General features: G+C 46.0%; 1 protein-coding gene across 1 annotated transcript in view; it reads right to left on the bottom strand.

Moving 5' to 3' along the window:
- Positions 1-1066: 1066 nt before the first annotated feature.
- Positions 1067-23994, bottom strand: part of LOC125113908 (protein shisa-6-like) — a 130698-nt gene continuing 107770 nt past the window's right edge. The window contains exon 3 of the mRNA XM_047756830.1: positions 1067-2358. Coding sequence (XP_047612786.1) covers positions 2237-2358 — 122 coding nt within the window. The 3' untranslated portion in view covers positions 1067-2236. The remainder of the gene's footprint in view (positions 2359-23994) is intronic.

Here is a 23994-nt window from a genome sequence, read left to right as displayed (position 1 = left end):
AGAGAGCCACCTGCATGTGCTCTGACGGAGAGCTAGCTAATCTGAAAGCAGCCTTATAGCCACGGCTCAGCACGTGCATGGTGGGCTCCCCTGCGGCTCTGATCCCATCTCCCTCCAGCCTGCTTCCCTCATGGGCCTCCTTCCTATGTCTTGACCTGCTTCAGCGGCTTCCTGCGGCCCTTGCCTGGGATGCAGCTCTCTGCTCAGTTACCACCTGGGCTTCCTGCCCCAGCCCTCCCCAGCCCCTTTCCTGCTTTTCGGTTTTCTCCTTGCACTTAACATCAAGGACTTATCCTGTCTGCTTCTCCTGATGGAATATGATTTCCACCAGGCTGGATTCTAATTTGTTTCCTGCTGAACATTGCTTAGCCCATAGCAGGCCTCATGAAATATTTGTTGAATGAATGTGTGAGCCCAAAGCCATCATATTTATAATATATGTATAAAGAGTTCTAGTGATTGAACCATTGAGTGTTTCAGGCTACAAGGGGCAGGGGTAAGGGTTGGAGACCAGAGCCATTGAGAAGCCCAGGTTCTGCTGGAAAGGTCCCGATTTGTAGCTCTGCTTCAGAGGTCATGGGGGTGTGGCAGTCAGCCTCCAGAGTGGCCCTCCGTGATCCCAGGCACCTGAGAGCCACCCCCTTGTGTTGTCCCCTCCCATCCTGAATAGGGCTGGCTTGAGTCACAAAGAAAAGATTGCGAAAACGACAATGTGTAACCCATGGGTTTAGTCAGAGAAGACACTGTGGTGGCATCTGCCTTTTTCTTTCTTTGATCACCCATTCTGAGGAAGCCCAGCCACCATGCTGGAAAGACACTCAAGGGGCCACGGAGAGAATGGCCCAGGGCAGAACTGAGGCCACCTGCCAACAGCCAGCACCGTGTGAGTGTGCCATCTTGGAAGCAAGTCCTCCTGCCCCAGGCAAGCCCCCGTCAGCAGGTGCAGCCCCTGCAGATACCTGGGCTGCAGCCTCTTGAGAGCTCCCCCCACAAGCCAGAAGCACTCAGCTCAGCTTCTCCCAAATTCCTGACCCACACAAACTATATGAGATAATCAGTGTTTATTATTGGTTTGAAAAAACTACATTTTAGAGTGATTTGTTTCACAGTGAGAGGTAAGTATCACAAAGCAGATGACATGGGGTCATATATCCCAGTTTGAGTTGATATGAGTAGCTCTAGGACCGTGTCTTTCACTGGCTAACAGTGAGGCCCATTTCCCCTTCCGGAGCCATCAGGTCCCAGTTTGATTCTTAGCAGCTCTTAGTAGCCACAAATGCCACCTGTATCCTCGATAAACTTTATTTAGACACAAAGAGACACAACAGAAAATACATACACAGATACAGAGTTGTTGTTGTTTTTTCTCTACAGGATGAACAAACATCACATAGGGGATTTAAAAATTGGGTGCACGGAAGGTAAGGAAGAAACTGTAGAGTTCCTTGTTCACTCACACTTAAAACAGACACATATTTCAGAGGAAGACGGGGATACAGCATCCCTACAACAGGATTCACAGTTGTCTATAACAGTACACAGGTGTGAGAGAGGTAAGCAGAGGACTGAGGGATCCAGTTCCTGTTGGTGTGACAGAATGCTCACAACACTAGCATAACTCAGCTTAAACAAAAGGCCGAACGCAAGATGCCACAGCCCCTGCACAGATGCTCTGCAAGCTGTTGGCTAGGTCAGAAAGCAGCTCGGCAGAAACGCCACGTTAGCTTTCATCTTGCGGCTTGGAGGTCTGCATAACCTCTACCTTTGTGTCCCCATCACAGAGAGAGTTTACGCAGCTGCGCTTAGGATGACGAAACTCTCGACATGTGTGCTGGCTTAGAGACCCACGATACAGAACAGTGAGTGACAGCAGTTAACAAAGGGTGGCTTTAAAACAGAAGAGGAATAATAGCCAAGAGGAGGAGAAACACTTGGCAGATGCTGCCGCATCTCTGGGCTGTGTTTCCCACCACGCCGCCCCGGGTCCCTCCGAGGGGAGCCTCCAGCCTCTGCGTCCTGCTCCACGCCAGGGGTGGCAGGACGTGTGCCTCTTGGAAGTCTATTATTGCCTCCTAAAGTCACACTTGTGACCTCCCGGTCACTGCTGTCAGAAGTCACGCATGTCACCAGGATAAGCTGCTGGGGAACCTCCCCACTTATCCTGTCCCAGACCAGCCTCTGGCCTCCACACCGTCTTCGCATCTCTGATCAGGGTTCCCTAGGCAACCTCTGTATTTTAGTAAAAAATGGTTTCCACTGTACCCTTCGTGTGTCCTCTTCCTAACGTGACAAATCCAGACGAGATGAAGTTATGGAGATCAGGTCCTCCACTTCGGTGAGCATCCTTCCCATAATGTCCTGCAAGAAGATGGGGCAGAATTACCCGGCACAGCCACGGCACCAACGACACAAACGTTGCCGCTCCAGCTCACCCGACCCTGACGGGGAGCTTAGTTAAAAATCGGCAAAGCAGAAGGTAGGAATGATCAAGGCAAAAATATATAATATATTATTGTATAAACATATAGATAATATATTATAAACATATATAGTATATATAAAGTCTGCAGTATATATTACATATTACTATATGCTAATATATTATGTACTGCAAACTTTTCGTATGTTACCATTTATATGCATACCCATATGTGTATATACAGATATATACACATACACACACATATATTACTGTGCAACAAAGAAGAAAGTGCTGGGAAGGTTACGTTGAAAGCAGAGGGAAGAAAAGGGCTTGACGTTTGTCCTCGGGACAGACTGAGCACATCAGAATTTTAGTCTATTGGTCCTGCAATTTGTTCCTTGGTCCCAGCTTCCTTCTTTCTTTTTCTTGTCTTACTCATTTGGCTTCTTTCTTGCCAAAGCAAAGAAGTGTGGGTCTGATGAGGACAGCTCTATGAATGCGTGTGTTTATGAATGACACCGCATCTCATGGAGACACAGCCTGTGGCTTAGGAAAAACCCAACATCAGCTAAGGCTGCCAAGTCTGGTGGTGGTTATAAAACACTGGGGAAATAGTTACGGGCTTTCCTCTCTCCACCTCCTGCAGTAAGATCCTCTCCCTCGTCAGCCTAATCTATCCATTTACCTGTGGGGTTAGAGTGAGGAAAAGTCCCAGGAGCAGTTAGGAGCCCGGAGGAGGCATTCAAGGAGAAGGAGGGTTAATGTTCTGATTCTGACATTCGGAGTGGGATTTCACAATATGCTGAAATGTACACATTGTAAAGAAAGAAAGGCCTCTAAATGTCATCTTGAAGTGTGGAGAAAAGCCATATTTTTGTATGTTGCCATAAAAGCATACTAACAACAGTACTTACAATTACAACAATGTGCAAAACTACCTAAGATGTAATGTTAAGTTTAAAAAGAGGGCAGAAAATGCCATATTAAATATGATCACAATGCTGCAAAAATTCAAACCAGTGCATTAAAGAAAAAAAGATCAAAAGAAAACACATCTGATATTGACTACTGCCTTTAGATAGCTGGAACATGAGTCCCACTTCTCCTTTAAACTTTTCTGTATTTTCCAAGTTCGTTTCTATAACAAGTATGTCCTTTTGATACTATCAATCTTTCCATTAATTTCTAATGAAAAATATGTGAAAAACATAAAGACAAACTAAATCACATTTTTTTTCTTAGCAGACCAACCTCTGCATTGGTAGATATCAAAACGAGGTGAGAGTGAGAATCATTTGGAAGGTTTTCAAAATACCAATGTTCAGAACAGAAGGATTAACATGGCAGAATAGAAGGACTGGAGCTCAACTTCTCTCCTAAAAACAACAAAACTCACAACTAAAGGCTGAGCCATCTTCATCCAAATGGACTGGAAACTTTAAAAAAGATATCCTACTCCAGAAGAAAAAGAGGAGGACACATCAAGAGGTAGGAAGGACAATTTCACAATATAAACAACCCCATACCTCCCGGGTGGGAAGCCCCACAGGCTGGAAACTAACTGGTTCACAGAGACTTACCTACAGGAGTGAGAGTTCTGAGCCACACATCAAACTCTCACATGGGGGGATCTGGCACTGGGAGAAAGAGCCCCTGGAGCATCTGGCATTGAAGGCCAGTGGGGCTCGTGTGCAGGAGCTCCATGGGACTGGGGGAAACGGAGACCCCATTCTTAAAAGGCGCACAAAGACTTTAACATGCACTGGGTCCCAGGGCAGAGCGAGGTCTCCATAGGAATCTGGGTCAAACCTGACTGCAGTTCTTGGAGGACATCCTGAGAAAACAGGGGTGAACGTGGTTTGTTGTGAGGGAAGGACATTGAAAGCAAAGCTCTCGGGAATATTCAGCAGCCGGGGCTGTCTCTGGAGGGGGCCATTTTGGGAAAATCTGGCCCCACCTGCCAGTCAGAGCTGAGAGGCCCCAGGGCCAACAACAGTCCAGGTGGGATCACAGCCCTGCCCCTCAGTAAACAGGCTACCTAAAGACCCTGCAGGCACATAGCTGCCTCTGATCCCATCCAGAGACTAAGCCCCACCCACCAGAGGGATTAGAATCAGCTCCATCCTCCAGTGGGCAGGCATCAACCCCTCCCATCAGGAAGCCTAAAGCAAGCCCCCCATACTGACTCCAGCCACAGGGGGGCAGACACCAGAAGTACGAGAGGCTACAACTTTGTTATCTGTAAAAAGGTCAGCACACCAAAAAACTATACAAATGAAAAGACAGAGAACTATTACTCAGACTGGGGAGAAAGGAAAAACCTCAGAAAATCAGCTAAGTGAGGAGGAGGTTCTCAGCCTCCAGGAAAAAACTTTAGACTGTTGATGCTGAAGATGACACAAGACATTGGATGTAAACTGGAGGCAAAGATGGATAACTTACAGGAAACACTGAGCAAAGAGATACAAGATATAAAACCTAAACAAGAAGAGGTGCAAAATACAATAACTGAAATAGAAAATTCACTAGAAGCAGCTAACAGCAGAATACAGGAGGCAGAAGAACAAGTAAGCGAGGTGGAGGACAGATTAGTGGAAATTACGGATGTGGAACATAAAAGAGAAAAAAGACTGAAAAGAAATGAAGAGAGTCTCAGAGAACTCTGGGACAACGTGAAACACACCAACATCCGTATTATAGGGGTGCCAGAAGGAGAAGAGAGAGAGGAGACAGAAAAAATATTCCAAGAGATAACAGCCAAAAATATCCCTAACATGGGAAAGGAACCACTCACTCAAATCCAGGAAGCACAACGAGTACCATATGAAATAAACCCAAGGAGGAATACACCGAGACACCTATTAATCAAACCGACCACAATTAAAGACAAAGAGAAAATCTTGAAAGCAGCTAGGGAAAAGAAACAAATAACATACAAGGGAACCCCAATAAGTTTATTGGCAGATTTTTCAGCAGAAACTCTGCAGGCCAGAAGGGAGTGGCATGGTATACGTAAAGGTGATGAAAGGAAAAAACCTCAAATCAAGATTACGCTACCCAGCAAGGCTCTCATTCAGATTTGAAGGAGAAATCAAAACCTTCACAGATAAGTAAAAGCTGAGAGAATTCAGCAACACTAAACCAGCCTTACAACAAATACTAAAGGAACGTCTATAGGCAGAAAAGAACAAGAGAAGAAGGAAAGAAAAACGAGCAACAAAAACAAATCCAAAGCAATTATTAATAAAATAGCAATAAGAACACACATATCAGTAATTACCTTAAATGTTAACGGACTAAACCACCCAACCAAAAGACATAGATGGCTGAATGGATACAAAAAAAAGACTCATATATATCCTGTCTTCAAGAAACCCACTTCACTTCTAGGGACACATACAAATTGAAAGTGAGAGGATGGAAGAAAATATTTCATGCAAACGGGGATCAAAAGAAAGCTGGAGTAGCAGTACTCATATCAGACAAATAGACTTTAAAATGAAGACTATCTTAAGGGACAAAGAAGGTCACTACATAATGATCAAAGGATCAATCCGAGAAGATGTTATAACAATTTTAAATATCTACGCTTCCAACACAGGTTCACCACAATATATAAGGCAACTGCTAACAACCTTAAAAGGAGAAATCGACAATAACACAATCATAGTGGGGGACTTTAACACTCCACTTACAGCAATGGACAGATCAACCAGACAGAAAATCAATAAGGAAACACAGGCCCTGAATGAAGCATTAAACCAGATGGACTTAATAGATATTTATAGGACATTTCATCCAAAAGCAACAGAATACACATTCTTCTCAATTGCACATGGAACATTCTCTAAGATTGATCACATCCTGGGCTACAAATCCAACTTTGGTAACTTTAAGAAAATTGAAATCATATCAAGCATGTCTTCCGACTACCACACTATACAACTGGAAATCAACAGCAAGAAAAAAACTGCAAAAAACACAAAAATGTGGAGACTAAACAACATGCTACCAAACAACCAATGGATCATTGAAGAAATCAAAGAGGAAATTTAAAAATACCTAGCAGCAAATGACAACACAGATACGACACTCCAAAACCTATGGGATGCAGCAAAAGCCATTCTAAGAGGAAAGTTTATAGCAATACAAGCCCACCTCAGGAGACAAGAAAAAGCTCAAATAAACAAGCTAACTTTACATCTAAATCAGCTCGAGAGAGAACAGACAAGACCTAAAGTTAGTAGAAGGAAAGAAATCATAAAGATCAGAGCAGAAATCAATGAAATAGAAGCAAAGAAAACCATAGAAAAGATCAATGAAATGAAAAGCTGGTTCTTTGAAAAGATCAACAAAATTGATAAACCCTTAGCCAGACGTCTCAAGAAGAAAAGAGAGAGGACTCAAATCAATAAAATTAGAAATGAAAAAGGAGAAGTAACAACGGACATCACAGAAATACAAAGGATCATAAGAGACTACTATATACAACTATAGGCCAATAAAACAGAAAACCTAAAGAAATGGACAAATTCTTAGAAAAAAATCTTCCAAGACTAAACCAAGAGGAAATAGAAAAGATGAATGGACCCATCACAAGACTGAAATTGAAACGGTGATGAAAAAACTTCCAACAAACAAAAGTCCAGGACCAGACGGCTTCACAGGCGAATTCTATCAAACATTTAGAGAAGAGCTGACACCTCTCCTTCTGAAACTATTTCCAAAAATTGCAGAGGAAGGGATACTCCCAAACGCATTCCATGAGGCCACCATCACCCTGATACCAAAACCGGACAAAGATACCACAAAAAAAGAAAACTACCGGCCAAGTTCACTGATGAACATCGATGCAAAAATCCTCAACAAAATACTAGCAAACCGCATCCAGCGATACATTAAAAGGATTGTACCTGGTGATCAAGTGGGATGTATCCCAGGGATGCAAGGGTTCTTCAATATCCGCAAATCCGTCAGTGTGATACACCACATGAGCAAACTGAAGAATCAAAACCCTATGAGCCTCTCGATAGACGCGGAAAAAGCCTTTGGCAAACTCCAACACCCATTTCTGATAAAAACCCTTCAGAAAGTGGGCATAGCGGGAACCTACCTCAACATGATAAAGGCCATATATGGCAAACCCACAGCAAACATCATTCTCAATGGTGAAAAGCTGAAAGAATTCCCACTGAGATCAGGAACAGGACAAGGATGTCCGCTCTCGCCACTACTCTTCAACATAGTTTTGGACGTCCTAGCCACAGCAATCAGAGAAGTAAAAGAAAGAAAAGGAATCCAAATTGGAAAGGAAGAAGTCAAACTATCCCTATTTGCAGATGACATGATACTATACCTAGAGAATCCTAAAGACTCTACCAGAAAACTGTTAGAGCTCATCCGTGAATTTGGCAAAGTCTCAGGATACAAAGCTAATACACAGAAATCGATGGCATTTCTATACTCTAACCATGAGAGAGCAGAAAAAGAAATTACCATCGCATCCAAAAGAATAAAATCCCTAGGAGTAAACCTACCTAAAGAGACAAAAGACCTGTACTCTGGAAACTATAAGCCACTGATGAAAGAAATCAAAGATGACACAAATAGGTGGAAAGACATCCCATGCTCGTGGATTGGAGGAGTCAATATGATCACAATGCCTATACTACCTAAGGCAATCTACAGATTCAGTGCAATCGCTATCAAATGACCAAGGACATTTTTCCCAGAACTGGAACAAAATATTTTAAAGTTTGTGTGGAAGCACAAAAGACCCAGAATAGCCAAAGACATCCTGAAAAAGCCAAACGGAGCTGGAGGAATCAGGCTCCCGGACTTCAGACGATACTACAAAGCAACGATCATCAAAACCGCATGGTACTGGCCCAAAGACAGAACTATAGATCAGTGGAACAGGATAGAAAGCCCAGAATTCAACCCACGCACCTACAGCCAACTAATCTATGACAACGGAGGCAGGAATCTACAACGGAGAAAGGACAGCTTGTTCAATAAGTGGTGCTGGGAAAACTGGACAGCCACATGGAAAAGAAGGAAATTAGAACTCTCCCCAACACCATACACAAAAATCAACTCCAGATGGATTAAAGACCTAGATAGAAGACCAGACACTATAAAACTCTTAGGGGAAAACATTGGCCAAACACTCTCTGACAGAAACGACAGCAACATCTTCTCAGACCCACCTTTTGGAGTATTGATAATAAAAACAAAAATACACAAATGCGACCTAATCAAACTTCAAAGTTTCTGTGCAGCAAAGGAAACCCTAAACAAAACGAAAAGATAATGCACAGAATGGGAGAACATCTTTGCAAGTGAATCAACGGACAAGGGATTCATCTCCAAAATTTATAAACACCTTCTGCAGCTCCATACCAAAGAAACAAACAAACAACCCACCCCATGCAAAAATGGGCAGAAGATCTAAACAGACAGTTGTCCAGAGAAGACATACAGATGGCCAAAAAACACATGAAAAGATGTTCAACCTCACTCATTACTAGAGAAATGCCAATCAAAACCACTACGAGGTACCACCTTACACCAGCCAGAATGGCCGTCATCCAAAAGTCTACAAACCACCAGTGCTGGAGAGGGTGTGGAGAAAAAGGAACCCTCGTACACCGTTGGTGGGATTGTAAATTGGTGCAACCACTGTGGAAAGCAGTATGGAGATGCCTCAGAAAACTAAACATAGAACTACCACTTGACCCAGCAATCCCACGCCTGGCCATCTATCCAGAGAAAACCACGACTCGCAAAGACACATGTACTCCGACGTTCATTGCAGCACTGTTTACAGTAGCCAAGACATGGAAACAACCTCAATGTCCATCGACAGAGGAGTGGATCCAGAAGATGTGGTACATATATACGATGGAATATTACTCAGCCATTAAAAAGAAAGAAATACCGGCATTCTTAGCAACATGGATGGAGCTAGAAACTATCATGCTAAGTGAAGTCAGCCATACAACGAGACACCAACATCAAATGCTTTCACTGACATGTGGAATCTGAAAAAAGGACAGACGGAACTTCTTTGCAGAACGGATGCTGACTCAGACGCTGAAAAACGTATGGTCTCCGGAGGAGACAGTTTGGGGGGTGGGGGGATGTGCTTGGGCTGTGGGATGGAAATCCAATGAATTTACATTTTGATGATCATTATGCAACTACAAATGTGAGAAATTCATTTGAGTAATAAATAAATATATATATATATAAATAAATACCAATGTTTTGATACGGCTCTAGGGATTCCAATTCATTTGGTTGTGGTATTTTTAAATAGCTTTTAGGGGGTTCCAGTGTGTAGAAGTAAGCAGCACCATTGCCCTAGGGTAAATGGATACACAACCAAATATCTGTTTGTTTGAGTGGGGGCTGTGAACATCTGTAGGGGCCCTTGTAGGTGCCCAGCACCACCTGCTATTTAAGACCTGGTCTCCAGCATCCTTCCTCTGAACAGTGGAGTCTGACTGTTCCCATCCCTTCCTTCTCCCAGAAGACAGGGTCTCAGACCTGAGTGTACATCAGGAAAATCAGGCGGGTGTTTACAGCCTAGGCTGCTGGGCCCCACCCCCAGTTTCTGAGTCAGTAGATCTGGGTTATGGCTCAAGATTATGCATTGCCATGAAGTGGCTTGCTGCTGCCGATGCTGCCCAGTCCAGGGGCTAGACTCGGAGAACCGTGATCCCAGAGAATCAGGCACTGAAGAGAGTTTCCCTCCACTCTGAAATAAACACCTCCTTCCTCAGGGCATACAGCCTTCCACGAGGAACTCTCTTGCTCTCAAAACTGTAGTCACAACCCAGAGTTTTACAGAAAAGAATTATTGGAGCTGAACTAAGAGGCTTCTGCCCATATCCCAAACCATGTCACAGCTTCAGAAACTGAACTCCAGTCGCTGGAAAAATGCACCTTCATCAAGGGATGGCGGCGGGGGGGGGGGGGGGAGGTGTCTGGAGGGTCTACTAGAAGCCGACCCCCATCCCACTGCCCCTCTCGGCAAGAGAAGGGTAAGAAAAGGAAGTAACAATTCTGAACCCTCATAAATTTGGGCTCATTAATTCAGAACCTCTGATACATCCTGCAGGGTTTGGGCTGGTATATTTTTGTGCACCTTATAAATAACATTTTTGATAAACAAATCAATACTGAGAGATGGAACATAAAGCAATGCCTGTGCTACTTCAAATCATTCTTATCTGTCAGCTGGAACAAGGTCCCTTGGGGCTAAGCGCTGCCCTAGTTAAAAAAAAGAAAAAAGCCAACTAAATCACCCCATCACCTACTATGTGCCAGGCAGGGGGACAGAAAACACAGCTTAATCCGACTGACGTAACAACAGACATTCTGTAGTATTATGCAGCTTACACAGGTCATCCACATACAGTATTTACTTAAAATTAATTCCTACTTCATGGTAAGTGGTCAATCATTATTATCCCCCACTTTGTTGGTAGAAAAACTGAGAGCAAGGGTGTGGAGCTGGAAAATAACTCCACCAGAACTAGCACACTGGCCCTCTGAGTCCAAATCCCACATCCATTCTGTCGCACATACCTGGCTTCATTTATTCCTCACAAGAGCCCTGTGAAAAGCGGTCCCTTTCCCGTGATCACAGAGCCAGGCCGCAGTGGACCCTGGATGCTAATCAGGTCTATCTACCTCTCAGTCCACAGTGTTTCTACAACCCTCATCCTGGCCCCTTGGCTGGAACAAGTGCGACTGTGACTCTTCTCTGAGACTATAGCCAGGACCCTGGGGAAACCCAACTGATAGTTCCCAAGTTCACAGACATTGCATCTCAGACAAGTGCAGCTTCACATACTGAGGTTTAGAGGGGCTGTGAGGCAGAACAGAAAACATGTGACAGGATAAGGAATTCTATGGTCAAACCAATCTGGAAAATGCTAAGTTCAATGAAGTGAACAGTAAACATGAAAACCAAGTCTAGACACCTGTTACTGGGCATCTCTTGGGATTGGTGAAGAAGGCATGGTGGGAGTCTCAGCTTTTGTTCATGCCTTGGTCCTCAGACTCACTACACGGCACACAGATTGCCCGGCCCCAGGGCTGGAATTCCTGATGTAGTAGGTTGTAGGTGATACCCAATAATTTCCATTTCTAACAAGTTCCCAGGTGATGCTGATGGTGTTCTCAAGTCCAGAGATCAGACTTTGGGACCCACTGTGATGGAGAGAACCATGGGCAGGTCAGTCTTCAGCTGGATCCAGGTCAAGGTCTACAGCAATTTACTTTCTCAATTCCCTCCCAAGGAACAGTCACTTCCTTCAAGGGCAGCACAAAGAGAATGGTTGGTAGGTAAACTGAAGCCTTGTACAAATGGACAATCAAAGGCAAGGGGGAGTCAACACCCCTTCTTTGCCTTGAAGCTGCACAGAGTCCATGGTCAATGACGTGAATGGTATAAAGGGGTATCACAGAATCCTTTAGCCATAATGCAAAGAGCCACCCCATTTTCTTCTCTCCAGCAATGACCCCCAAGTCTATACCCTTCTGCTGGCCATCGAGACAGGGGGCCGACGAGTACAAATTTTGCCCAAATTGCAGTTCCAGAGATATGGCCAGAGACCCAGCAGAGCTCCAGGTAGAGGGAAGCAGGATCTCTGTGAGCACAGTTGGCAAGTAGCATGAATGCACACCCACTTGATAACACCACGAACACACAGACCCTGATCAGAAACAAGGGTGGTAGCAGGCTGAAGAGCATGTCTGCTCCCACCTGAGGGTCCAAACCGTGCAGAGCAGTGGGTGACCTGGCCACCTCCAGTTCTTCCCCTGTGCTCTCATCGCCACCATCCTTCAGATGTCAGGAGTCACAGGAACAACACTGAGGGGCAACTATCCCCAGGTAGGAGGCAGATTAAAGCTAAAGAGAGGTCTGAGGCTGCGTTCCTGGAGTCGTGCTAGGCTGGTGGCTCTGATAAGGGGTGACCTTGAGTAAGCAGAAAGTTTCTTTGTAAAAAAGATTTGCTGCAAGAAATAGGAGGTGGAAAAATGAGGTAATATCTGAATGGTGATCTCAATAAGATTTAAGAGAATTTTGCATCAGTGAAATTAGATCAACAGCCATGAGAGGGAAACAGGCTGACCACGACAGTCTTCCTGGGTGGCAAAGAGGGACAAGAGAAACTGGTGAAGTAAATTCCAATAAGACTCTCAGACTTCTCATCTAGGGAAGCAGAAGATAATACACTTTTGTTATTTTAAGCCACTAAATTTGTGGTAACGTGGCAGCAGCGATAGAAAACTAACACATATGGTATGTGAGTTATATCTCAATAAAACTCTTTTTAGAATGCAAAAAAATCCAATGAGAGAGATTCACTGAGTACTCAGTGGGAAAGGATGAAGAGGCAGAAAGGATGGAAGGAAAGGAGAGACACAGAGGATGACTCTGGAAGTTACTATTTACTTAAAATAAGATTCCCAGGAGAGAGACAGAAGGGATCTTCAAAAGCAGTAATTAGACGTTAAGAGATTTTCTTTGAGATGGAAGACTGTCTTTACTCAAATAGCAGACTATATAGTAGAAGGGCTGACATCCTAGATACATGCTGGCGAAACACCACTTAGAACCAGAAAAAAGGGGAAAGCAAAAGCAAATTTCATAAAACACTAAGCCTACAGCAAGTGAAGCAAACTTTCAAACCATCTTGATACTTTTATTTGGGCAGAGGGAAGGGGGTGGGGAGGAGGCGAAATGGGGGAAGGGTTGGAGAGGGACAAACTCACACGTGTCGGTAAGTCGTGGGGGGTGAAGGTGGCCTGAGGAACACAGTGACGTTGGATTAAGTTTGCGTGGCGACCGACGGCAACGAGCCCGGCTGTGAGGATCAGTTCCCAGTGTGTACAAATGTCAGATACCAATACCCAACTGGATGTGGATTACACCTGAATAAAAAAGAGCCCAAGAAGTGTTTGTTCTTGTTTTGTTGAATTTGGTCTAGTTTGTTTCTGTTTTGGGTAAAAAAAAAAAAAAAAAACCTAAAAGCAAACATTCACCTGTCAAACTTCAAAAATTTGAGACCTCTGTATGAATGAAAATAAAGGCTGTGCTCATTCACAAACCAGGAAAAAAAAAACGGTGCCACATCAAGCACAATCACAAAACGACAGGTCAATAATGGATAGAAATATATATTTATATTAATATACAGAACACATAAATAATCTTAATTCAATAAGAAGGTAAAACTGAATAGAAAAAACAAAAACCAAGCAAAAGTGGTGAACAGGCAAGTCATAGAAGAAAAAACCCAAAGGGCCAATACACATAAAGCGGTGTTCCATCTCACAATCAGGGAAATTCAAATTAAAAGCATAATGAGATAGCATTTCACACGCAGTAGGCTGGCGAAAATGAACATCCCCCGGACGACGGACATAGAGAACCAGAAACAAGGACTCTTCGCTTCTGCTGGGAGTGTGAAGTGGTACAGCTGCTTTGAGAAGGAACTTCGGCAAAGCTAATGACGTTGGTGAGAGATGTGCCACAGAGCCCCCGCTCACCTTCAGGTCCACACCTAAGACAGATCCTCACACCTGTGCAGAAGCCTGTTAGCAGGCAATGTTGTTTCTAATAAAGAGACACGGGGAAACAAAGCAAAACAAAGCCCTGTGTTCCCTACCCGGAGAGAAAGGATAAACGGTGGTGTATACAGTCTGTTCCCACAAGTAACTCTGTACAGTGGTGCGGGTGAAATGACAGAGCTCTAGGCATCAGCAGGGACGATTCTTAGTGACACTGTTGAGGAGCAGACTGAACCAGCTGAAGGCCAACAGAGCGACCTCACAGACGGGGAGCCTCGAAACGTGCGCTCACCGCGGTTGTGTAGGTACGAGCTGTGTAATGACGCCCACGTATAAGGAACAACACGGAGGGGATAAATGCTGATTTCAAGACAACAGATACCTCTGGAGGCAAGAAGGGGAACGTCGAGGACGGCTTGACGAGGGACTCTGCTGTTTTATTTCCTGTGCTGGGTAACTGGGGACACGTCTCACTCAAATTTTTTTTCGGCTGCAGCGTGCAGCGGCTCGACGTGGGATCCCAGGTCCCAGACGTAGGATTAAACCCAGGCTGCACCACGATTTAATCACTAGACCGCCAGGGAATTCCCTTAAATAATTATTTTATTTTGTTTCTAAGGTACCTTTAGAGAGATGCAAAGATAGATGATAGATAAATTGGTAGATTACAGAGATTACTCATAGGTGTAGGATGGAACCGTTACCGAAGCATTTTATTCACTGCCAAGTTATCCCACAATAAACAAAGAGTTTCCAGTTTTTAAGAACTCAGAGACTAAAACTCTACGGTCCTCACTGGAAGAAGATAATCTGCCTGATGGTGAAATCTCTCAAGCAAGAAGTAAAACTACAGGATTTCGAAAACCACGGGTATATTTGTAATCTTCAAGCAGAACACAAATCCAGAAATTCACTAAGACCGGTAAATTAGATTATACATAACGTTTAACAAATTGTCTTTATTGACAGAAATAAAGCTAAGTGATGCAGGAGCTGCCTTGGAAAATATGGTATGCAAATAGGGCAATAAAAATATATGATTGTGATGAAATAAAACCAGAAGGAGCTTCCATGACAGGGAAAACAAGGCTCCCTCTTTAGAGCCTGCTTGTGATGCATCGCGTGCTGGGAACAGACAGGGAGCTGGTCTCTGGGAAGTGGGCAGGGAGCTCGTAAGGTGCTGGCTGGGGGCTTTGCTCTGCAGCCACGTCACTGCTCAACTTCTCCAGGGAAAAACAGGCCACAGACCAACAACCAAACACAGGGAAAACCCTGGGGCTCAACGTGTGAGAAAGGGGTTTCCCTTCATTTACAATCATTCCAATAAAAATCAGCAACAATAAAGCTAATAATAACGCATTAGAAAAAAATACACAAGGAACATGAATAGGTAATTACCCCCCCCCCAAAAAAAAACAAAGAAAGTAGTTTTAAAAGGTCAGCAGTGATATAAAAATTGACTCTAACTCATAATTAAGAATATGCAAATCAAAACGTGATATCTTTAAAAAAAAATCAATTTAGCAAAACTGAAGCATGTGACCCAATGCCAGAGGGAATAGGCTCTCTTGCTGCTGCTGGTAGAGGGGAAACAAGTGGCTCCAGTTCGAAGGTCTGATTGTTGACTCAGTACCTCACCACTCGGGATTCTGCCTACATACACGTGCTCAAGTTTTTCCACATACATGAACCAGCTGTGACGATGCAACATTGATTGCAGTAGTTTCTGTCGATGGGGGGGGTTGACTAAGTTGACTGGAATCCATCCATCCAAATGATGGAATACTATGCAGCTGTCTAAAAGAATGAGGCAGGGCTGTACGTGTCGATGTGGAAAGAGCTCTAAGATGTAGGGGAAAAAAAGGGTGTCTTTTATTTATATCAAGTAAGAATGAAAATAATACACCCAGAGAGAATATATGGAGACCCACTGTAGGTAGGATGATTTATACAAAATTGTTTTTCTAGAAATAATCATGCATACAAAATATTAGAATTTTCTTTCCTTTCAGAAGAGGCTCTGGAAAGAAGGGAGGTGTTTACCTTTGAGTTTTATTACTTCCTTTACTGGATGAATTTCCTGAGCACGCATATGTGTTATTTTACTTTTGTACTATTGACAGAGTTTGTCTAGGATTAGGGCATGGGATCATGGGCCATTCTTTGTTTTCCTCTTTGTACTTCCTGACATGAAAAAAAAACCCTCTAATAAATATCATTTATAAGGAGACATGTAAGGGCCAGGAAGTGAGAGGGGCCGCTTGTCCTTGTGTAAACGACAAGGCATTTAGCTAAGGCAGACACTAATACCCACCCAGCAGGAGGGTGGTAAGAATTAACGGAGATCCTGTGTATAAATCATTTTGTCCAATACGTCGCACCGATAAGCCTCAACAAATGGGAACTGCAACTCACATCAAGACCGTGGCCTTGCCTGCTTCCCACACAGGGAGCTCCCTGGGGTCCTCTTCCTCGGTGTGTGCTCCAAGCTGACCTCAGGCCAGCAAGAGGCAGGAGCAGGAGCTGCAGAGAGCTTGGCTTTGCTATCTGGCCTGAGAGCTCTTCCCCCAGGAAACCCTAGGGCTCCAAGTTCCCAAGAGCCTACCTCCATGGCTCTGCAAGGGGTCCGGGGCTGGAAGCCAGGAGGCCCGCGTTCCCCATGCAGTCACCTTTGGTTGAGTGAATAAAGTAGCTCTGGGCTCGCTCTACCAAGGTAAACTGGGGGCAGGCCAGGTCTATTTGCAGATTGCGCTGACAGTGACTATATACTCGTTTAAAAATCTCTAGAGAGTAGCTACTGGGAAAGCGTTATTTTACGTGACAATTCTAGTGCTTGCTCACACCAGCGCAAGGAGACTGCTTCCTCCAGAGGCTGCAGTTAGCAGAACTGTTGGCAAATGCTCCGGGCAACCCCCAAGATTTCCCTCTGCTGACCCCGTAGCCAGAAGACCTGGGGATGGAAGTTAGGTGTGCAGCCCACCTGGGAAGGCCGGGTGTCCATGGCTGCGAGGGCTCAGGTAAGCAACCCCGAGTTGCCGAACAGCATGGGAACTACCTTGCCCAATACTCTCATTTGACAAAGGAGGAAGTGCAATTCCAGAGGAGGGAGGCAAGGCATTGTCAAGGTCACGCTAGGAGACAGTTTTGGATACCGACCCCCTGACCTTGGCTTCCAATTTGGTGCTTTTCATCACATTATCTTAGTGCCCTAGAAAAGCAAGGCATCTCATGAGATGCAAAAGAGTGAGGACCGCCAGCAGGGTGGGATGGGGGCAGAACTCAGAAGACAGCTTGGTAACCACTGCTCCAGGGGGCGAAGCCTCCCGGAAGTCACTCATACAAGAACTCCCTTTCAGAGTTCCCTGGTGGCCTAGCAGTTAAAGGATATGGCATTGTCACTGCTGTGGTTCAGGTCCCTGCCATGGTGCAGGTTTGATTCCTGGCCCAGGAACTTCTGCATGCTGTGGATTCAGCCAAGAAAAAAGAAAAGCACCCTTTCAATTCAAATTAATGTCCTCTGAATCATCCGTTTTGTTGGTTTGGATTTAAGAAATCTGGTACTTTGTGCTTGAAACCCAAACAAACAAAAACATCAATATATACTCATTAGAGGTCTCCAGCTGTGGCCAAGGGCAAACTCTAGGTCACCTTCGCCCACTGCACTGGGGGGACTCTGCTGTGGTCATCGTGTATGTTACATACGCTTTGAGCTTAAGATTCTTTTTCTTTAAAGAAAGCACAAAAATAAAAGTTTGAAAACGACATCTCTAGTGCCCCCTCATTATTTACCAAGAGGATGAGAGAGTGTCTTAGTCGGGGGTGGCATTCATCTTCAAGGATTCGAGAACCACCACCACCCCCCACCCCACCCCCGCCGCCACTGAGATACAATCAGGGACTGTTACGACGCGTCAAGGTCACCTCTTCTAGCTTCAGATGAGGAAACTGGGGCTGGGGAGGGAGAAGGACCGGCCCAAGGTCACGGAGGTAGAGACCACCAGCCGGGACTACAGCCCGCAGCTCCCCCATCAGAGCTCTCCCGCGGCACACGCAGGCCCCGAGGCAACAGTGCCGAGGTGGATTCCGACTTCGGGGGACCCTGGTGTGCCATTTATTTTCTCTTTAGATGTGCTGGCTGTAATCCCCTTGGAAAGACGCCCAGCGTCTAACCAAATTCCCGTCTCTGACGCTGACACCATTTCAGTTCCGTCTCGTTGAGAGCTGGTCCCTGGCCAAGAGGAGCCCTGAAGAAGCCCTGGGTGCAAGAGGCGGAGGATGCGGCAAAGGCAGCCGCCTTCCTTGGCCCACGCGTCTCAGGGGATTCGAGGAGACCCAGGGGTCAATCGGGAAGCCTGGGAATGGCTCAAACCCTCTCTTGTCATCACAGTGCAGACCCAAAGGGACCGGCTTAGCTGTGGGGCGACCGGGCCTGTTTTCCTTTCTGACCCTTGACCTCTTCTCATACTCTGCCAAAAAACCCCGGGGGGCCACATGAGTGGGGGTCAATGGAATGATGCTAAAAACTCTACCACCTCACAGAGTCGGATCCAGTGCCTTTATGCGGAGACACTGGCAATGCGTGCCTTTTAATTATCTGGAGGAAAATATTTGAGGAACATATTAATATTATCTCCATTTTGCAGATGAATGCACAGGCTTGGAGAGGTTAAATAATTATACAAAGTCTCAGCATGACTAACCTGCGACTTCGGACAGAACCTAAATCCTGTGTCCCTACATATTCTTGGGGTTCCATTCATTCCATCCTGTTTCTATATGCACCCCCACACACACCCTGCCTTCCAAAACACCCTAGAGAGACCCTTCTGACTGAGACAGAGCAGAAGAAGCACCTGGAGAGGGAAGAATTTGGGGGGGGGGCTATAATTTTTTTTCAGACCCTATCTCCCAATGGGAAGGCCAGTTAATGTGTGGACTGTTCCACATATCTGAGAGAAGATTTATACTCGAACGACCCAGATGTGTCTCAGTAATAGACTTGTGATAAGAATGTAGGCTTTCGACACATCAACCTGGCTCTGACACCAGCTGTGGGGCTCTGGGCAAACATTCAGCCTTTCTTAGCCTCGGTTATCCTCATCCATAAGATGGGAAGGAGGCCTGCCTCATAAGGATGTGGTGAATATGAAATGAAATGCAAGAATGCAGACAGAGAACATTTTACACACGCCTTCAATAAATGGTTAACTCCAGTAACGACGGTCACCAGAAGGGCAAACCTCCTTTGCATACGGATCATTTCCAAGTACTCCAGGAAGAAAGGACAGGAAGGGCCTTAGTTTCTCGATTCTTCAAAGCACAGGGAGGCCTTTCCTACCCTCTAGCCACCGTCTGGGAGAGGGCCTCAAGGTTCCCGCGGGTCATCCCACCCTCCCTCCGTGGTTGAAGGTTCTCTCTGCAAATGCCACCGAGGTGCCTCGGAAGAGTCAGATTCGCGGAGACGGAGCGAGGAATCTGGCTCACGTCCAAAGGAAGCCAGTCCGCCTCCCACCAGCCTGGCTCCTCTGTGATCTGCTCTCCCTCCTTGGAATGGCTGCTCCTTCACTTGCTTTTATGTCTTTTATGGTGTCTCTCAGCTCCTGGAACCTCCAACACCAGTGGTTCTCCACTGCCTTCAACCGACAACCTTGCCTCGCATGCCGCGAGGAAGTCGGGGCAGTAAGGAAGGAAGGCTTTCAGCTCCAGGAAATTGACGTCCGCCCCTCCCTCTGTCTTCCCTGCTGGTAAACGGAGTGAAACACCCTTGTTAACAGGCGGCCCCTCTCACCTTCTCAAGGACTCGGCTCTTGAAATTATCTCCCTCCATCCCAGGCATCACTCCTTAAGCTCAGGGGCTTAAACGTCTACTGACGCTCCTGACTCTCTCTCCCGGGTCCCATGCCTCCCTCCCATCCAGGCGCTGCTGCTGCTGCTCCATCTCCCTGCTGTCCTGCCAAAGACAGTCCGCCGCTGAGAGTTGCTGAGAGTAACCCTCCTCCCCTCACACCCTGGTCTCAGTTCCTTTCTGTCGAGCTTACACATCCCTCTCCCCCTCAGTTATTCACGCAGCATCGTCCATCGTTAGAGTGGATTAAGGGCCACCCTTAGTCAGGAGGTCCTCATCGTAACTCGATTAAGACTGTCTATTTTGAATTAAGTTTACCATCCAAAGACTGGCAGAGCTGCCAGGGGACTGAGAGATCACCCCCTCCCCGTTACAAAAATGAGGAAGCGGAGCTGGGCAGAGGAAGCCAGCTGTAAAACTCCAGCATTCACAGAGGGCGGGTTCCGCCGGAGGCCCCCTATCTCCTGCCTCCAAGTCTAGTTAATGGTCCTGCCTTTGCACAGCCCTGCTCAGAAAGACGGCCCCGTCATTCTTCTGCAAGCAAGACTCTTCGCAGAGATTTAGGATGCAGCTCTGGGAGAGCTGACCCCGCAATAATGAACAGCCCAGCAGGCTTCCTTCAAAGGAAAAGGATGCATCCTGGAGCTGGCCAGGCGGGGATGGAGAAGGATTCAGGGTGAAGACTGGTGACTGAAAAGGCTTTGAGAGCCCAGGCTTAAGCTCTGCCTCTAATGAAGCTGTAGCATCAGAGCCTGAGCGTCAGAGCGATGGTGCAAAGAGGTTCCCAAAGGAAGAGGCGCGGCGCGGGCCGGGACGCAGGGAGCAGGTCATCTCAGCAGCCGGGCCGGAAAACATTTATCGCGCTAACAAACGCTGCGCGACAGCTGATGAGGCGTTTGGGGCCCAGAACTTCTAAAGTCGTGATTTCACGAAAAAGAATGAGTGCTGCGGAAAGGCCAAGTCAGGCTAAACCCCAAAGCAGTGGGTAAATCTTTGGGTTTAGGAGACTCTGACCCAAAGGGAAGGCCACTGCATCTAAGGTGGCACTTGACCATGTGCTTTAGAGAGAGTCTCATTTAATGGGATCTTCGAAACAACCCCACGAGGGAGGCATTCATTATCAACCTATGGTACGTTAGCAAAATAAAATCTTCCTCATTTTAAATAATTTGTCCCCAAATGCACACACAGCTACTCATGTGTGCAGGCAGGACTTGAGCAAAACGTTGTTTTATGCCAGGCCTGTGGTTTTCCAGCAGCCTCCAGCGGCTGTGAGAAATAAAGATTTATTCGATTGCAAGGAAGGGAAATTTGTGAAAGCATCAGAAAGAAGGTCAGTAGAGGTCACGTTAAAAGAACTGAGCCCCAAAATATGGACACAGGGGTCAAGGCTTTCAGCTCAATGGTGAGAAGTGAAAAAGAATGTTGTGGTCAATACCCTGGGCTCAAGCGGCCGTTTGGTGAATTCTGCAGGTGATCTGGGTGGCGGGGGTGGACTGGGGGTTTGGGACTGGCACATGCGCTGCGGCACGTGGAGTGAACGGCCAACAGGGACCTGCTACACAGACAGGCGACTCTGCTCCATGTTCTGAGACAACCTATAGGGGAAAAGAACCTGAGAAAGAACGGATGTGTGTATACGTGTAACTCAATCACTCTGCCCTACAGCAGAAATGACTGCAACTCTGTAAATCAACTGGACCGCAACAAAGTTTTTAAAAATGAAAAAATGACATTCTCCAGTTTTGAAGACTGAAAACAAAAATTCTGCAGGTGACCAGTCAGCTATGGCTTGTAGTCTGTTCTCTCCGTCACATGGGGCGGGTGAAGGTCCCGTGAACCCTGGTGGCCACGACCTGACCCCACCTCTGAGGACTTCCAGCACTTGTCCCTTTCCTGTGGTGATGCCTCCATTCTGGCTCCATGGATGTTACTGGCGGGCATGTCTAACGCCCCTACTGCCCAGCAAGGACCAAGTGCCACCTTCATCATCACTCTGTGACCAGCCCAGTGCCAGACACATGGCAGGTACTCATCCATCGTCTGTTGAATGAATTAACGGGTAAACGCAGTTTGTGTTCTCAGTCTGACCCTTTGAAGGTCTTCCTTCATCCACATGCAGGGAAGTGCCCAATGGTCATTAAACAGCCACAGGGACCCATCTCTGGGGTGAATGGAACCTCCCATGCTGTTTCTGCCTCCAAGTAGATGCCTCCCCTGTTATCCACACAATCATCATAGACTTTTAACTCCCCTGCAGTCAAAGCCCACCGACATGGACCTAAACAAAACATTCATTTCTTTATCCACACAACAGGGTGCTAGGTGAGGTCAACTTTGAATTTCTAACCTTTGGTGACAAGGTAGATCTGGTTCTCAGAGGCCATGATACCGTAAGACAAACAAAGCCCCTATTAAATCAAATTAATTGTACTTAAAAATAAGTGGAAATAATGATGCATACATCAGATGCTGTAAACAATGTTAAATTATCCCCAAACTAATTTACTTGTGGTTTTAAATTAATTCTAATGAGAACCATACATATGGGAACTAAAAAGCTGACAAGCTGAGTTGAATGTCTCTGGGAAACATTAATGTAACAGAAGAGCCAAGGCATTTTGAAGAAAGATGGAACAAAAGAGAATGAAAAGCAGGAGTTCTCGTCGTGGCTCGGTAGTTAACGAATCTGACTAGGAACCATGAGGTTGCAGGTTCAATCCCTGGCCTCGCTCAGTGGGTTGAGGATCCAGCGTTGCTGTGGCTGTGGTGTAGGCCAGCGGCTACAGCTCCGATTCGACCCCTAGTCTGGGAACCTCCATGTGCTGCGGGAACGGCCCTAGAAAAGACAAAAAAAAAAAGAGAGAGAGAGAGAGAGAAAAAAAAGCAGATATTCCATCTTATACATTGTTAAACCCTTCAAACAGTATGGTACCAACATAAGCAAGTAAGTGGAACCAAATGGAAAACCCAGGAGAAAGATCTAGAAAATGTACGGTCTGGGGATATGCTAAAGATGGCTTCCAAATCAGTGGAGAAAAGGAAGGAAGGAAAAGGGAACCGGTTATCTATGTGGGAAAACCCAGAGTGCCATGTAAGACCTAGTGGGCGCTTGTCCAGCCACAGAGCCTTTGGGAAGGGCCGCACTAATGTCCTGATAAAGGGGCTGGGCCTGGACGCCTCGGTGATTATGTATCACATGACCCGTCCCCCTTTCCTGGCCAGAGCCAACTGAGCCAGAAATAAAAAGCAAACGCGGGGAACCCAACCCATAAACTGCTGAACCAGTCAGCATCCTGCTTTCAGGAACAGAAGCTGTGAGTCTGAAGCACTTCCAGGCAGAGCATTTGGACCTGGAAGGTCACAGAAGGTTGGTACTGGTGTCAAGACACCCCAAGTTCTGTGCACCCCCAAACCGTACGTAAGCAGCACGAGGTGGTCCGGAAATGAGCATTGTTGCAACAAGACAGGCCCCAGGGAGACTTTCGGCCCCGTTCCCGGGAGGCTCAGGAGCTTCTGCAGCCTTGCGACACCCCTGAGTTGTTGAATAAGCTTCCTTTTATCAGAGGTTTTTTGAGTGGGTTTGTGTTTCTTGCAAACAAACATATCCTGAGCAGAACATACGCCATTCATCAAAACATGTGCTCATTATAGTTTAGAACTTATTGGGGAAAAAAAAAATGAGTTAGTAAAAGAAGTAGAAGAGCAAGTCCCCCCTGTGGCCCATCGGGATAAGGACCCGGCTTTGCCGCAGCTGCAGGGCAGGTTCAAGTCCTGGCCCGGGAGCTTCCACATGCCAAGGGTGTGGCCATACCAAAAAAAAAAAAAAAAAAAGTAGAAAAAATGATTTGTGAAGATTCTCCTGACCTTGGCTGAGCCAGGCACATCTACGCATGAGAGCAAAGGGGAAGCGCAGCACAAGGACGGATGAAAATGTCAGGTTTCATAAAAATGTTTAGAGTGGTGTATGTCAAAAACCGCCCTGGACGTACATCTATGTTGGCAGCAGCCTTGTTCACACTGGGCAAAAGGTAGAAGCAACCCAAGTTTTGATCAGCAATGAACAGACAGACGAGCTATGTCTGTGCATATAATGGGATATGGTTAAAAAGTTGGACCGGGAGTGAGCTCCAACATG

This window comes from Phacochoerus africanus, chromosome 14 (genome assembly GCF_016906955.1).
Source record: "Phacochoerus africanus isolate WHEZ1 chromosome 14, ROS_Pafr_v1, whole genome shotgun sequence".
Taxonomy (NCBI): domain Eukaryota; kingdom Metazoa; phylum Chordata; class Mammalia; order Artiodactyla; family Suidae; genus Phacochoerus; species Phacochoerus africanus.
Note: the sequence above shows the minus strand (reverse complement) of the source record. Positions and strands in the feature narration are given on the sequence as shown.